Consider the following 15547-nt stretch of genomic DNA (forward strand, 5'->3'; position numbering starts at 1 on the left):
AATTAGGTCCCTTTTGTTTATTTTTGTGTTTACTTTTGTTATTCTAGGAGGTAGATCAGAAAAGATCTTGCTGGGACTTCTCTGGCAGTCCAGTGGTTAAGACTGTGCAAGCCATTTACTTGCCCTTGTGGCTCAGCTGGTAAAGAATCTGCCTGCAATGTGGGAGACCTGGGTTTGATCCCTAGGTTGGGAAGATCCCCTGGAGAAGGGAAAGGCTACCCTCCACTATTCTGGCCTGGAGAATCCCATGGACTGTGTAGTCCATGGGGTCACAAAGAGTCAAACATGACCGAGCGACTTTCACTTCACTTCTTCACTTCATGTTTAATAATACATGTAAATTTCTTTTTAATGATACCTTTAGAGCTGGCATAAATCATCTTGCTTTTTAAAGGTGCACTTTTGGGAGGCTTTCACATCATTAACAACTTTGGTGACTTCATGATGCACTGTTACTCCAGAAGCCATAGTGCCTGTGGCTGAGGCTGTGGTGGAGGCTCCCAGAAATCATCTTAATTTTCTTTAGTTGGTTGGTTTTTGATAACTTTTCATGATTCATAATCTCTCATTACATTATGTCTCTTCCTTAGCCAACATCAGCCCAAAAGTTGGTTTGGGTTTTTCCATAAGCTGCTGCTGCTGCTGAGTCACTTCAGTCGTGTCCGACTCTGTGCGACCCCATAGACGGCAGCCCACCAGGCTCCCCCATCCCTGGGATTCTCCAGGCAAGAACACTAGAGTGGGTTGCCACTTCCTTCTCCAATGCATGAAAGTGAAAAGTGAAAGTGAAATCGCTCAGTCGTTTCCAACCCTCAGCAACCCCATGGCCTGCAGCCTACCAGGCTCCTCCGTCCATGGGATTCTCCAGGCAAGAGTACTGGAGTGGGGTGCCATTGCCTTCTATGAAGTTTTTGCCCAACCTTATACCATGGCCTAGATCAGGAGCTGACAAGCTGCAGTCTACTGTCTAAATTCAGCCCAGTGGCCGTTCTGCATGGCCTGAGAGCTGTGTATGGTCTTTGAATTTTTAAATCACTGGAAAAAATCAGAAGAATAATGTTTCATGATGAGTACAGCTCACATAAAACTCAAGTTTTTAGTGTCAGTAAATAAATTTTTGTTGAAACACAGCCATGCTTATTCACTTATGAATTGTCTATGGCTGTTTCTGCACTGTAATAGTTCAGCAGTTGAGACAGAGCTGTGTCTCACACAAAGGAAAAAAATATTTGACACTTGTCTCTTGACACATAAGTTTGCTGAACCCTTGATAAGGAACTGTTTGTGTTTTATAGAGCTAAATTTCTCCTTAGAAGATTTGTGAATAGAATTATAAATTCAGTCTTAGAATTTCAATGTGGATTACTGCATAGACTTAAGATCTTGGTTTAAGACTTAAGAAACGGTAGGATGACCCTTCAATAAAACCTGAAACATAACTTTTTTGTTGATTTTGGTCTGATCAGGGCAGTCAGTGTTGATGATCTTCATAAGCTAGTATAAGGACACAAAGAAAGTAAATATAGAATCAGAGAGAGTACATTTGGAAAAAACTGGTTAATAGCTCACAGAAACTGAATGAATTTATATCCTCCAACTGTCTGAGTTTGGGAATTTTTTTGAAAAATAAATGAAATAGATACATTGGTCGGACTGATATGAGGTATAATCAATCCTTGTTGTATTAAGTCTGGCATTATAGTTGGGTTAGATCTTCCTTAAATTCATCACTAGGAAGATTTTAGGCAAAAGTTATCAACACAGATAATGTGAACTCTTACAGGTTTGACTCTAATTATTCCTGCTCTTTTCCCCTCAGGAATTCTGTTGCCATGACCATTTATTTACTTTTTGAATCAATATACTAGTGTCCATACTGATAGTCAAATAATATTCAGTAGAATTTTCTGTAACTCCTGATACTAATTTTTCTGTGGTGCTTTTATTCTGGCTATTCTTTTGCAAAGAAGATTCCTAGCATAAAAATTTTAGGAAAGGGCTGCAGAGAACAAAGAGGTGTTATGACAGTGGTCTCAAAGTAAAAGTTGTAGGTTGGTTCACGGAAAAGGACTTAATATTGTTAAAAATTCCCACCATTTGAGCGGTTTTAAGCTCTAAGTAATCTGATTTTTTACCATAGTGGGATGAATAGTAAAGGTAGTGGCCCTTGTTTCAATAAAAAATGATATTGCTGTTTATATTTTTGGCTAGTTCTCCTCAGGATTCCCTGGTGGCTCATACAGTAAAGCATCTGTCTACAATGCGGGAGACCTGGGTTCGAGCCCTGGGTTGGGAAGATCCCCTGGAGAAGGAAATGGCAACCCACTCCAGTACTATTGCCTGGAAAATCCCATGGAGAGAGGAGCCTGGTAGGCTATAGTCTATGGGGTCGCAAAGAGTTGGACACGACTGAGCAACTTCACTTCACTTCCTCAGGATTACCTGTTGAGTGGTAGTATTTCCTTCTAAATGGAGTCATTGAGAAGATTTTGCATAATTGTCCTTTTTTTTAAAAAAAATGAAGTATAATTGACTTAGAATATTATATTAGTTTCAGATGGAGGACATAGTAATTTGATATTTTTATGCTTTACAAAATGATCACAATAAGTCTGTTTACCCTCTCACCATAAAAATTATTACAATATTATTGACTATATTCCCTATGCTTTATAACCTCCTTATTATTTTTATTTTATAACTGGAAGTTTGTACCTTTGAATCTCATCTGTTTTATTCATCCTCCCTTCCCTCTGGCAACTACTAGTTTATTCTTTACGTCTGTGATGCTGTTTGATTTTGTTATGTTTGCATGTTTTGGTTTTTCGATTGCATATAAAAATGAAACTTCAAGCTTGTAGAATAGCTTGAGAAGGACAGGTGTTAACTCTTTTCTTAAAATTAGGTATAATCCACCTGTTAAACTGGCTGGCAGGAGCTGGAGTATTGTTGTTGGGAATTTTAGGTTACCAGTTTCGTTACTAGTAATTGTTTTGTTCATGCTTTCTATTTCTTCCATATTCAGTCTTGAGAGATTGTACCTTGCTAAGAATTTATCTATTTCTTATAGGTTGTCCATTTTTTGGCATATGTTTATTTGCAGTTATTTCTTGCAGTCCTTTGTATTTCTGTGGTGTCAGTTGTAGCTCCTCTTTCATTTCTTATTTTATTTAATTGGGCCATTCCTCACTTTTCCTGATTATTCTGGCTAAAGTTTTATGAATTTTGTTTATCTTTGCAAAGAACCAGCTCTTAGGCTCATTGATCTATTCTTTAGTTGTTTTAGTCTTCATTTTGTATATTTATGCTTTGATCTTCATTGTGTCTTTTGTTGACTAACACTGGATTTTGTTTTTTCACTTTGTACTTTCCTTTAGGTGCATATTTTCAGATTTTCTTTTTTCACCTGAGGTAGACTTGTATCACTGTAGACATCCCTCTTAGAATTGCCTTTTCTGCATCCAATAGATTTTTGGATCTCGGGGTTTCCATTTGTCTCCAGCTACTAAAAAAAAATTTTTTTTTCTGACATGTTGATCACTCATTGACTGTTCAATAGCATATTGTTTAGCTTCCATGTGTTTGTGTTTTTAAAATTAATTTTTATCAGAGTATAGTTGCTTTACCCTGTTGTTTCAACTGTATAGCAAAGTTTATCAGCTATACATATACATATATTCCCTCTTATTTGGATTTCCTTCCCATTTGTCACCATAGAGCACTGAATGGGGTTCCCTTAGCTATACAGTAGGTTCTCCTTAGTTATATATTTTATACGTAGTACCAATTGTGTGTATATGTCAATCCCAACTTCCCAATTCATCCCATACATCCCCTTTTCCCCTTTGGTGTTCAAACATTTGTTCTCCGTATCTGTATCTCTATTTCAGTTTTGCAAATAAAATAATTATACCATTTTTATATTCCACATATATGCTAATGTTCATATATGATATTTGTTTTTATCTTTCTGACTGACTTCTAGATACATCCACATCTCTACAAATGACCCAATTTTGTTCCTTTTTACAGCTGAGTAATATTCCATTGTATATATGTATCCTATCTTTATCCATTCTTCTGTTGATCAACAGTAGAGGACCCTTGGACTGGAGAGTCTTATGTGGGGCCCAGACCCCATGATTCTGGGGAGAATATTCTGCAGTTTTGATTATCCTTCCTTTTGTGGATTGCCTCCCTGACATATGGGTCTTAACTGTATAACGTCTCTAGATTCCTTTTTTATATCTGTAATTGTGGAAATGTTCTCTGCTAGTTTTTTTTAAGTGTATTTATTTTTGGCTGTGCTGGATCCTCCTTGTTGTGTTCTGACTTTCTCTAGTTGCAGTGAGTGGGAGCTACTTTACATTGTGGTATCCACGCTTCCCCTTGTCGTGGCTTCCTTTGTTGCTGAGCACAGGCTCTAGCTGCACAAGCTTCTGTAGTTGCAGCACTCAGGCCTCAGTAGTTGTGGCACAGGGGTTCCTTAGCTGTGGCTTGTGGGCCCTAGAGCGTGGGCTCCAGTAGTTGTGACACACGGTCTTAGTTGCTCCACGGCATGTGGAAGCTCTCTGGACTAGAGATTGAACCCATGTCTCCTGCATTGGCAGGTGGATTTCTATCCACTGTACCACCACAAGTCTTTAGGTTGATCTCATAGATGCTTGTTCTGCCCGTGGTTGTAGTCCTGGTGTGTCCGTGGGAGAAGGTGAGTGGAGGGTTTTTCTACTCTGCCATACTGGCCACAACTCTAATTGTCCTGTTTCTTAACAAATTGATAAGTTGGATCATCCAGCAGCCCTTCTACTTGTAATTTCTCTACGCACAGATATAGAGAACTGAGAACCATTTAATACCGTTTTTTACTTCAGAAACAAGGTGTTTTGTGGAGAATTTGTCTTTATTTTTAGCTTGTTACTTACTAGAGCCTTTAAAATGTTCAGTCATAGGCTAGAGATAGTCTAAATTGGCTTTTTCCCATTCCAGTGTATTTTTCTGAGTATTTTAAGGTGAGGCCTGATTTACCTAAGCTATTAGATTACCCATATTACTATTTAAAACTACTGGAATCTAGTTTTAAGCCCTCCTGTTAATCTTGATAGTTTTTGCTATTTAAATGTTTTTTTGTTCAAGTTGTCCTTAAGGGAAAGGCTTCATGAATATCCTTGTATAATGGATTTCCTATTCCCTTTGCCATTTGGGGGCATTTTAGAAATTAAGCACAAATGAGTTATTTAAATCTGTTTTTGATCTTTCCCGTCCAGTTTTTTCCACTGTTTTCCCCACATGAAGGTCTAGCAGTTAAGTGAATCATTTAGTTGAGAACTGGTAGAGTCTAGGGAAATCTTGAGTTATGAAGCAAATTCCTATATTTATGAGGATTAAGAAAAGAATTATTGACTCAGCTCAGATCTCGACCATGGTTTAATTCAATACTGATGATCTGCCTTGTTGGTATTATGAAATATGATTCTTTCTTTCTTGAGAAAAAAGTGAGAAAGGGCAGCTTTCTTAGGGTGTTATGGGAACGAGAAGAAATACAGAGGGTAGAGTAAGAATGATGGAGAAGGCTATGGCACCCCACTCCAGTACATTTGCCTAGAAAATCCCATGGACGGAGGAGCCTGGTAGGCTGCAGTCCATGGGGTTGCTAGAGTCAGACATGACTGAGCAACTTCACTTTCACTTTTCACTTTTATGCATTGGAGAAGGAAATGACAACCCACTCCAGTGTTCTTGCCTGGAGAATCCCAGGGACGGGGGAGCCTGGTGGGCTGCTGTCTATGGGGTCGCACAGAGTCGGACACGACTGAAGCAACTTAGCAGCAGCAGCAGCAGCAGAGTAAGAATGAAGATTAAGTTGTGTTGAGATAAAGGAAGAATACTTTAGTCTTGAGAAAATGTGAGGTAGCTAATGCTTCCTTCTGAAAAATAGCCATCTATCACCAACTTTACCAACAAGTGATCTAAAATTGGCAAATAATGGTAAAAGTAGCCATCTACTAAGTTTAATATAGACTATATATATATATATATATATATGGACTGAGGTGTAAGATAAAATGCTGTGTCTTAAAAAAGCTGACAGTTCCTGCTGTGAGAAAGTTACACTGAGTAGAAGTAGAAAAGTGAGGGGACTGTTGTGAATTGTACAGTATTCTGTATACCAGACATTCTCCTAGACCCAGAAAATATTTTACTGTATTTAATCATCAAAATAATCATAAGAAATACATAGATTATTCCTCCCCTTTCCCATTTTATAGTTCGAACAATAAAGACTTTGAGAATATAAATGGTTTTACCAAGGTTAGAAAGCAAGAAGCATATGAAGCCAAGATTTGAATTCGGTTTAAGACGTATGCAAATAAGTAAGTATAGAGAACAGGATTAAAAAGGCATAAAATTAGTCATTGGAGTTTCATGCCATCAAAGTCTCTTTAGTTCAGAAATATTTCAGGACGTTTTCATGAGGAGGTAGCATTTGAACTAAGCTGTGCAAGTAGAGAACAGGTTTGTAACAGGTGAATGTGGCAAGGGAGGCAGATGTATGATAGAGGTGGGTTTGAATCCAATTCAGTCTGAAGCTAAAGCGTATTTCTTTTTTTTCATTGCCCATAACTAGAACAGTGAGAGAGAATGTGGGAGACCATTGAAACTAAAAATGAATTGCATTACCTTGAGTTTTAAAAAAGTTTGAAAATGGAGCTATAGAAAATAATAGGAAGAACCTTTAGTGCAAATACAACAGGTTCTAAGATATGCAATAAATAATTGCAAATACCATCACTTCCAATGGAAATTACATTTAATTTCTCTTCTTGGCAACTCTTATCTCAGGACCAGTATTTCAGAAGTCCTGGCGGGTTGAATGGTAATGGATCAACATGGAGGTAGGGCTGGGTGTGGGGCTAAACACAGGAGAATTGGAAAATGCTTTTGATAGGAGCCAATGTTTTCTCTGATGTACTTATTTTTAGATCAAACCATTTTTTCGTATGAAACCCTTATCAGAGGATGATAAGGAAAGAGCAAGAAATCAGAGGATTGCTAAACTAACTGATTTATTGGCAATTGCACAGAAGGAAAAAAAATTGGTGATATTTGATCTTAATTCTCCTCCTTCAAGACATCCTTCCAGATCATCATATATCCGCCTTGTAGTAAGAGTGATCCTTGACTCTAAGATTGAGCAACATCTGGTATGTCTATCTCAATATTTATGATAGAGGTTGGGAGGTGGATTGCTTGTCCCAAGAGCATAGCATTTGAACCTGGCCTACCTTGTAGATCTTTCCTGGGATCCTTAAATAATTCTGCTCTCTATAGAAATGGGAGTTGGTTGCTTATACAGCTACATGTGGCAATCTAAGAATGACCCAGTTAAATTTACATCATTGGGGAAAACATTGAGGCTGTTTGCTGTTCCAAACCAAATGAAATGTCACCAGTGTGTTAAAAGGGAATGTGTATGATTGCTACACAATGTGACCTTCACCATCATCAACATACATCTATTAGAAAGGGCCTGGGCATGGAACACTAAGGCTTTGAGGATTTGGTTTTCATTAGTAATATAGAAAGGACATCTGGTTCTTATTTGAGCAGAGATTTTTTCATCATGTTTCTCAGAACTTGCTGCATTTTGGCAGCTAATCATTCCAAATGTCTTAAAATTTCAAAATATGGAACAATGCTATGAGTGAAACAAGTATGTATCTTTGCAAACAGAACTATTTCTACAGATGAGTCATAATAGCATCCTCTGTTAGCAGGATATGACTCTGCTCAAAGATGATTTTTAGCATCATCAGCCAGAGGAGATGTTTATAAGTCTGACTTTTAATCCACACCTACCAACTCCTCATCCACTTTGGCTAGTATGATATCACCATGGACCCTTGGTCCCATGATGTTAACTGGGAAAACTCAGCTCCGGAACAACCTTGGTGAAAGCCTCATTATAGGAGTTCGTTAAATGTTGTATGGCAGAAACCAACACAACAATCTAAAGCAATTATCTTCCAATTTAAAGCAAATTGTAAAAAAGTTCATTAGACAATATTAAGTCAGGTTGACTCTTTCACCAAAGGCTGGAATCTCTCTGCTCCCTGTAAAATGTACACATGCTGGAATGGGTCTCCTCCCATTCTACATGGGGCTATTTGTGTCTAGACTGCTGATTATCCACTGAAAGACGTCCTATTTCTCCTTATAGATTGCTTGGTTACCAGGTTCTGAGAGAAGGTATATCAAGAGCAAAGCTCCTGGTTTTCAGCACGTGGGCACATTTTATACCCTTCAGGAACTTGCGGATGAAAATATCACTAGAATAAATGTTGACTATAAGAGGTTGTACTACAATGGATTGAGGTAACTGATCATACCTCTTTTGGCATGTATTGCCTTACTTGCACAAAATCTGCATCCCAGCCAAGGTACTTAGGTTCCTCCTCAGGGCATCTGTGTGCGGTTATCTGTTTGGAATCCCGTATTTTCCTCCTTCTGCCCCTCCCATCCTCTGCCAACAAACATTTATCAATGATGGGTTCTCTTCCTGGGACCATCTTCAGCCCCTTATCCTTGTGCTCCAATCTCTTATCATTGTTGCTCTTTTTCTTTTTATATAATGTTATCAGTGAAAGTCAGAGCTCAAAAAGTTGATGATTTCCTCTGCCATTACTAGATAGATCACAGTACCTTATAAATGGCTTTGTGATACAGATATCTAGATCTCTTATAGGAATAACCCAGGGCATAATTAAATCATTATTTCAAAAACCATAAAATTGGCAGACGAATGGATAAGAAAGCTGTGGTACATATACACAATGAAATATCACTCAGCTATTATAAAGAATGCATTTGAATCAGTTCTAATGAGGTGGATGAGACTGGAGCCTATTATACAGGGTGAAGTAAGTCAGAAAGAAAAACACCAATACAGTATATTAACGCATACATATGTAATTTAGAAAGATGGTAATGATGACCCTATATGTGAGACAGCAAGAGAGACACGATGTAAAGAACAGACTCTTGGACTCTGTGGGAGAAGGCAAGGGTGGGATGATTTGAGAGAATAGCATTGAAACACATGTATTATCATATGTGAAATAGATTGCCAGTCCAGGTTCGATGCATGAGACAGGGCTGGTGCACTGGAATGACCCTGAGGGATGGGATGGGGAGGGAGGTGGGAGGGGTTCAGAATAAGGAATGCATGTTCACCCTTGGTGGATTCATCTCAATGTATGGCAAAAACCATTACAATATTGTAAAGTAATTAGCCTCCAATTAAAATAAATAAATTTAAAAAAATAAATAAAAGGGAAAAAACAACTTAAAACATCCTAGTATGAGAATAAAGTAAAATCATTTTCATACCACATTTATAAATATATAATTAGGGACAGATTTTCTGAATTAAAAGCACCTGGGAATGAAATGGTAACCTTTTTCAGACTCAACTGTTATTAGTCACTGCTCATGTTAATCCCTATACCCTTTCTATTAGATTTTAAAATAATTTTTCAGATAATTCTAAATGCTTCCAAGACACAGCTTCCTTGGAGATACAGATGTATATGTACATAGGCATCAGTTAAGAGATGTAGATATCACCAATGCTGTAGTTATAGATGTATATCCAAAATCTCTTGGGGTTAGTAGGAGTTCCCATAGGTACCTTTTTATATTTGAAGCCATGAACTTGGCTGCTGGATGCACTTGTGTTACTTTTCCTGGCTCTTTGACCATAGAGGAATTGATCAAAAATATGTCATTTTTTTTTCTTTCAACATTAGAAAATTATATTATGTATATGTATTTCTGTCTCTTTTTACTTATTTTCATATAGGAAATGTTTCTAGTTGAATTTTTTCTCATAATTATTATTTAGATTACTAGTAGTTGAAATTAATTATAATAGCTTCCATTTATTGAGCTTTTATTATGTGTCAAGTGGTTGGTAGACCACAGACTCGTTTTCAAATCCTGGCCTACCCATCAGACAAGTAATGACCACACTTATGACTTAGACAAGTTTCTGCAAAGTGTTATCCCCATAACAAATTTTTTTTTCTTTTTCTTTTCTTTTATTTTATAACTTTACAATGTTGTATTGGTTTTGCCATATATCAAAATGAATCCACCACAGGTATACATGTGTCCCCCATCCTGAACCCTCCTCCCTCCTCCCTCCCCATATCAATCCTCTGGGTCATACCAGTGCAATCAGAATCCAACAAAACAAAATTTTTATAATCAAACAGGGTATTTTCTAGAGTTTCTTTCTGAAGGATCTCACCCCTTATTCCTGTCTTGACTAATTAGTTCATTCCTGTGAATGGTTCTGAGAAGCAGCGTGTCCTTGGAGAAGTTTCTCTTTTTGTTTTGTTGTGGTTGAAGGTGGGTTGGACCAATAGGAGACACTACTAACTTTGGAGAGTGTTCAGTTGTGTTGCTCAGGACTCTTCCTCCACATTGTAGGATATTTAGCATCCAGTGATGTTACTGCATCATTGTGACAATCTCAAATGCCCTAGATATTTCCACATGTCATCTGAGAAAATGATTATTGCTCCCATTGAGAACCATAGGCTAGATGAATGTGTCCAGGTGCATGTTCAACTTCAGCCCAGGATTTTGTGATTATTTAAGGAGATGCAAATGCTGTCCCAACACTCAGTTGATGCTATTTTTGTGATATGTCTTTGTGCTGAGGGTACACTATTTCTGACTGCCCGACTGGCATGCCACGTGGACAGCTCCTGCTTACCAGTTCCTAAGAGTGAAGTTATGCCTGAGTGTTGGGACAGCATATCTTCACTCTTAGGAACTGGTAAGCAGGAGCTGTCCAAGTGGCATGCCAGTCGGGCAGTCAGAAATGGTGTACCCTCAGCACAAAGACATATCACAAAAATAGCATCAAAAAGCTCAAGTTTCCACATGTGACTTCTTGCATAGCCAGCAAAAGGATAAGAGTATTAGTCCAATTTGAGAACACACTTAGATTGAAAATAAAAGCCATATCTCATTTGAACTAACCTGTATCTCACTATTGAAAGATTTTGAGACCTGCGACTTGTTTGTTGCTGCTGTAGGGCAAGCCTGCCAACCTCAAGGCTAGGTACTTGAAGTCAGCAGCCATAAGCAGTAGAAATACTGAAACTGAATAGTGCTATTTCTGATGACTCAGTGACTTATTTCACTATCTAAACTTTACATGGTTTAATATGACACTTTGGAAGTTACTTGTTTTGAAAAATTGTCTATAATGAATCTTGTTTTTGAACATCAAAAAAGAAAAGCAGTTTAATTTAGCTCAGCAGATATTTCCCCAATAGTAATATGTATATAGACCAGTTAACTAGTTTTAGTGAAAAGTCAACACAAGCAAGATATGATTCTTTTTGTAAGGAAACCCATATATTCTAGTAGAGGAGTATAAGGGTTTTTAAAATATAACTACACTACAGGGTGGATCATGATTATTCATGAACCAGACTATTCCGAGCACTTCTCCTCAAGAAACACTGAATTTTAAGAAATTCAGCAGTTGTACCTTGTTAGTTGTATACTGTTTAAATCCAAATATTTATTCCAATCACATTTCCAATGCAGTATCTGTGTTCATTTTGATCAGACCACTAATGCAAGACATTGTGACCTTGCCATTTTGACTGAGAATGCTTTAAATACATTGTATTTAATGTAAGCATACAAAGATGTCCTCTGATTTATTTCTGATGTGGGAATTTTAAATGTTTTTAAAATTTTTAATTTTGAAAACTAATTTGTTGAGATGAAATTCCCATAAAATTAACCAATTTAAAGTAAAAATTCAGTAGAATTTAGTACATTCAGAATGTTGTTCAGCTGTCACCTGTAGGTCCAGTACATTTAGTATTAGACATTTTTATTTTCCCATTTTTGGTCAGTCTTGCTAGAGGTTTATGAATTGTACTAACCATTTCAAAAACCAAATTGTAGCTTCATTAGCTATATTCTGTTGCAAATTTTCTTTCATATTTCATTGACTGCTGTTATCTTTATTTTATTTTTTATATTTCCTTTAGGTTTACTTTGCTCTTCTTTTATTAGTTTCTTTAGGTAGAAAATTAGGCGTTTGATTCTAAATTTTCTCTAGAATAAACATTTAAAGCTATAAATTACCGTACAAGCATTACTCACATTCCACAACATCCAATTTAAAATATTTAAAAAGTGTTTTATTTCCCACTTGACTCATAGATTACTTAGTAATGAACTGCTGACCTTTTAAAAATGTATTATGCATCTATCCTTAGTGTTATTTGCTTTTGACTTAAATTCATTGTGTGTGTGTGTGTGTGTGTGTGTGTGTTTGTTAGTCATGCAGTTGTGTCTGACTCTTTGTGACCCATGGACTGTAGCCCGCCAGGCTCCTCTGTCCATGGGATTTTCCAGGCAGGAATACTGGAGTGGGTTGCCATTTCCTTCTCTAAATTCATTGTGACCAAAGAACAAGTCTCTATGACTTCAATACTTTAAATGTATTTAAACTGGTCTCCTTGCCTACTAAATCATTTGTCTTGATGAATTGCCCATGTCCACCTAAAAATGATGAGCTCTCTTCTCTTCTTGGATGTGGTATTCTGTAAATATTGGTCAGTTTAATTTGGTTGACAGCCTTTTTAAACATTTTATACTGTATTTTCCCCTTCTTTTTCTAATACTTTGTTTGTCGCAGATCAAACTCCCACACAACATAGAACTTACCTACTATGAAGCTTTATTATTAATTTCAAAGGTGCAGCAGTCAATCAAGAGGTTTAGAGAAAGTAAGGAAAGGTCAGTCACTGATTTCAGCTTTGCAGGCTTTTTCTTTTATTGGATTCATACTCTATGGCCTACAGTAATAGATAAGAGCTCCAAGTGAGTTTTTGCAGAGCTGTTTCACTTAGAGGGGAGCATTTGTGTTACAGAACATCTACATTTAGTATTCCCAAAGAGATATGTAGTTTATGTGACCTTCTCCAGGGAGCCATTCCTCATAAATCCACATTCTATAATTACTTACAAAATATATAATAAACATTCAACTAGGAAATCCTTTTTAAAAATATTCTAAAAAAATAAATAAAAATATTCTATGCATAAGGCCTGTCTTCACAGTAAATATTATTCTATTTATAAAAGAAGTAGCTATCATATCGACAAGATTAGACCATTGTCACCTGCCTTCGTACTTCTTTTATTATTATTATTTTAAATTTTATGTAACTTTACAATATGGTATTGGTTTTGCCATATATCAAAATGAATCTGCCACAGGTATACATGTGTTCCCCATCCTGAACCCTCCTCCCTCCTCCCTCCCCATACCATCCCTCTGGGATGTCCCAGCGCACCAGCCCCAAGCATCCAGTATCGTGCATCGAACCTGGACTGGCAACTCGTTTCATATATAATATTATACATATTTCAATGCCATTCTCCCAAATCATCCCACCCTCTCCCTCTCCCACAGAGTCCAAAAGACTGTTCTATAGATCAGTGTCTCTTTTGCTGTCTCGTACACAGGGTTATTGTTACTATCTTTCTAAATTCCGTATATATGCATTAGTATACTGTATTGGTGTTTTTCTTTCTGGCTTACTTCACTCTGTATAATAGGCTCCAGTTTCATCCACCTCATTAGAACTGATTCAAATGTATTCTTTTTAATGGCTGAGTAATACTCCATTGTGTATATGTACCACAGCTTTCTTATCCATTCATCTGCTGAGGGACATCTAGGTTGCTTCCATGTCCTGGCTATTATAAACAGTGCTGGGATGAACATTGGGGTACACGTGTCTCTTTCAATTCTGGTTTCCTTGGTGTGTATGCCCAGCAGTGGGGTCTGCCTCACCAGAGAAATTAAGGGCTCCAAATGCCTCATCTGTCAATTATGGAGAGAGGGGTATTGATATCTCCCACTCTGGTTGCTGATTTATGTTACTTCTCACTTTAGCTCTGTTTATTGTTATTGTTATTACGGTTGTTGTTTGGCTTCTTATATTTTAAACACTTTAAAAAAATACATTTAAATTTAGAATTGTTAGATCTTCTTGGTGAATTCACCCTTTCATTATGAAATATCCATGGTCTCTGGTTATAATTTTTGTCTAAATATTGCTTTTATTAATATTGCTACATTTTCTTATAGTTACTGTTTGTGTTTGTTTTTATTTTTGTCCTTTGTCTTTCAACTGCTTTGCATATTTATGTTTAAAGTGCATCTTTTATAAACAGATTATTGGTTCTTGCTTTTATATTTATGAGGATAATGTCTATTTTTTTTTAACTTTTTTTTAAAATTTTATTTTATTTTATTTATTTATTTATTTATTTTTAAATTTTATTTTATTTTTAAACTTTACATAACTGTATTAGTTTTGCCAAACATCAAAATGAATCCGCCACAGGTATACATGTAGTCCCCATCCTGAACCCTCCTCCCCCCTCCCTCCCCATACCCTCCCTCTGGGTCGTCCCAGTGCACCAGCCCCAAGCATCCAGTATCGTGCATCGAACCTGGACTGGCGACTCGTTTCATACATGATATTTTACATGTTTCAATGCCATTCTCCCAAATCTTCCCACCCTCTCCCTCTCCCACAGAGTCCATAAGACTGTTCTATACATCAGTGTCTCTTTTGCTGTCTTGTACACAGGGTTATTGTTACCATCTTTCTAAATTCCATATATATGTGTTAGTATACTGTATTGGTGTTTTTCTTTCTGGCTTACTTCACTCTGTATAATAGGCTCCAGTTTCATCCACCTCATTAGAACTGATTCAAATGTATTCTTTTTAATGGCTATTTTTTAATGAGAATCGTTGGTCCATTAATATTTAGTTTACCTGGTATATTTGGGTTTACATTATAATTAAGACCATTTTTTCCTATGTATCCTCTCTATTCTTGGTGAGTTGTTTTGGTTGTTCTTTCCTATGTTTTAATTTCTTAGTTAATTTCTAATTCTTTAGTGTTCTTTTCTGTCTCCTCCATAGGCTTTTATGTTTCTGAATTATTTTTTAGTGGTTGCTCTAGGGATTATAATAATTATTATAATCTACTGTAAATTAATATTATTCTATAATATAAAATACAAAATATTAAAGCCTTAAGACAACACAGTTCTATTTACTACCTTCTGCCCTTTGTGCTCTTCTTGTTATAATACTTTTGATATAAAACCCAGAGTTGTTGTTGTTGTTTAGTCACGCCATCATGTCTGACTCTTAGTGACCCCATGGACTGCAGCATGCCAGGCTTCCCTGTCCTTCACCATTTCCTGGTGCTTGCTCAAACTCATGTTCATTGAGTTGGTGATGCCATCCAACCATCTTGTCCTCTGTTGTCCCCTTCTCCTCCTGCCTTCAATCTTTCCCAGCATCAGGGTCTTTTATAATGAATCAACTCTTCATATCAGGTGGCCAAAGCGCTGGAGTATCAGCTTCAGCATCAATACTTCCAATGAATATTCAGGGTTGATTTCCTTTAGGACTGACTGG

The 15547-nt window shown here is 36.9% G+C and overlaps 1 protein-coding gene across 1 annotated transcript in view; it reads left to right on the forward strand.

The window, feature by feature from the left end:
• Nucleotides 1-15547, forward strand: part of LOC102406725 (glycerophosphodiester phosphodiesterase domain-containing protein 4) — a 57764-nt gene that overhangs the window by 11064 nt on the left and 31153 nt on the right. The window contains exons 3-4 of the mRNA XM_044943958.1: nt 6981-7202; nt 8219-8373. Of these exons, the coding sequence (XP_044799893.1) occupies nt 6981-7202; nt 8219-8373 (377 nt within the window). The remainder of the gene's footprint in view (nt 1-6980; nt 7203-8218; nt 8374-15547) is intronic.

This window comes from Bubalus bubalis, chromosome 5 (genome assembly GCF_019923935.1).
Source record: "Bubalus bubalis isolate 160015118507 breed Murrah chromosome 5, NDDB_SH_1, whole genome shotgun sequence".
Classification (NCBI taxonomy): Eukaryota; Metazoa; Chordata; class Mammalia; order Artiodactyla; family Bovidae; genus Bubalus; species Bubalus bubalis.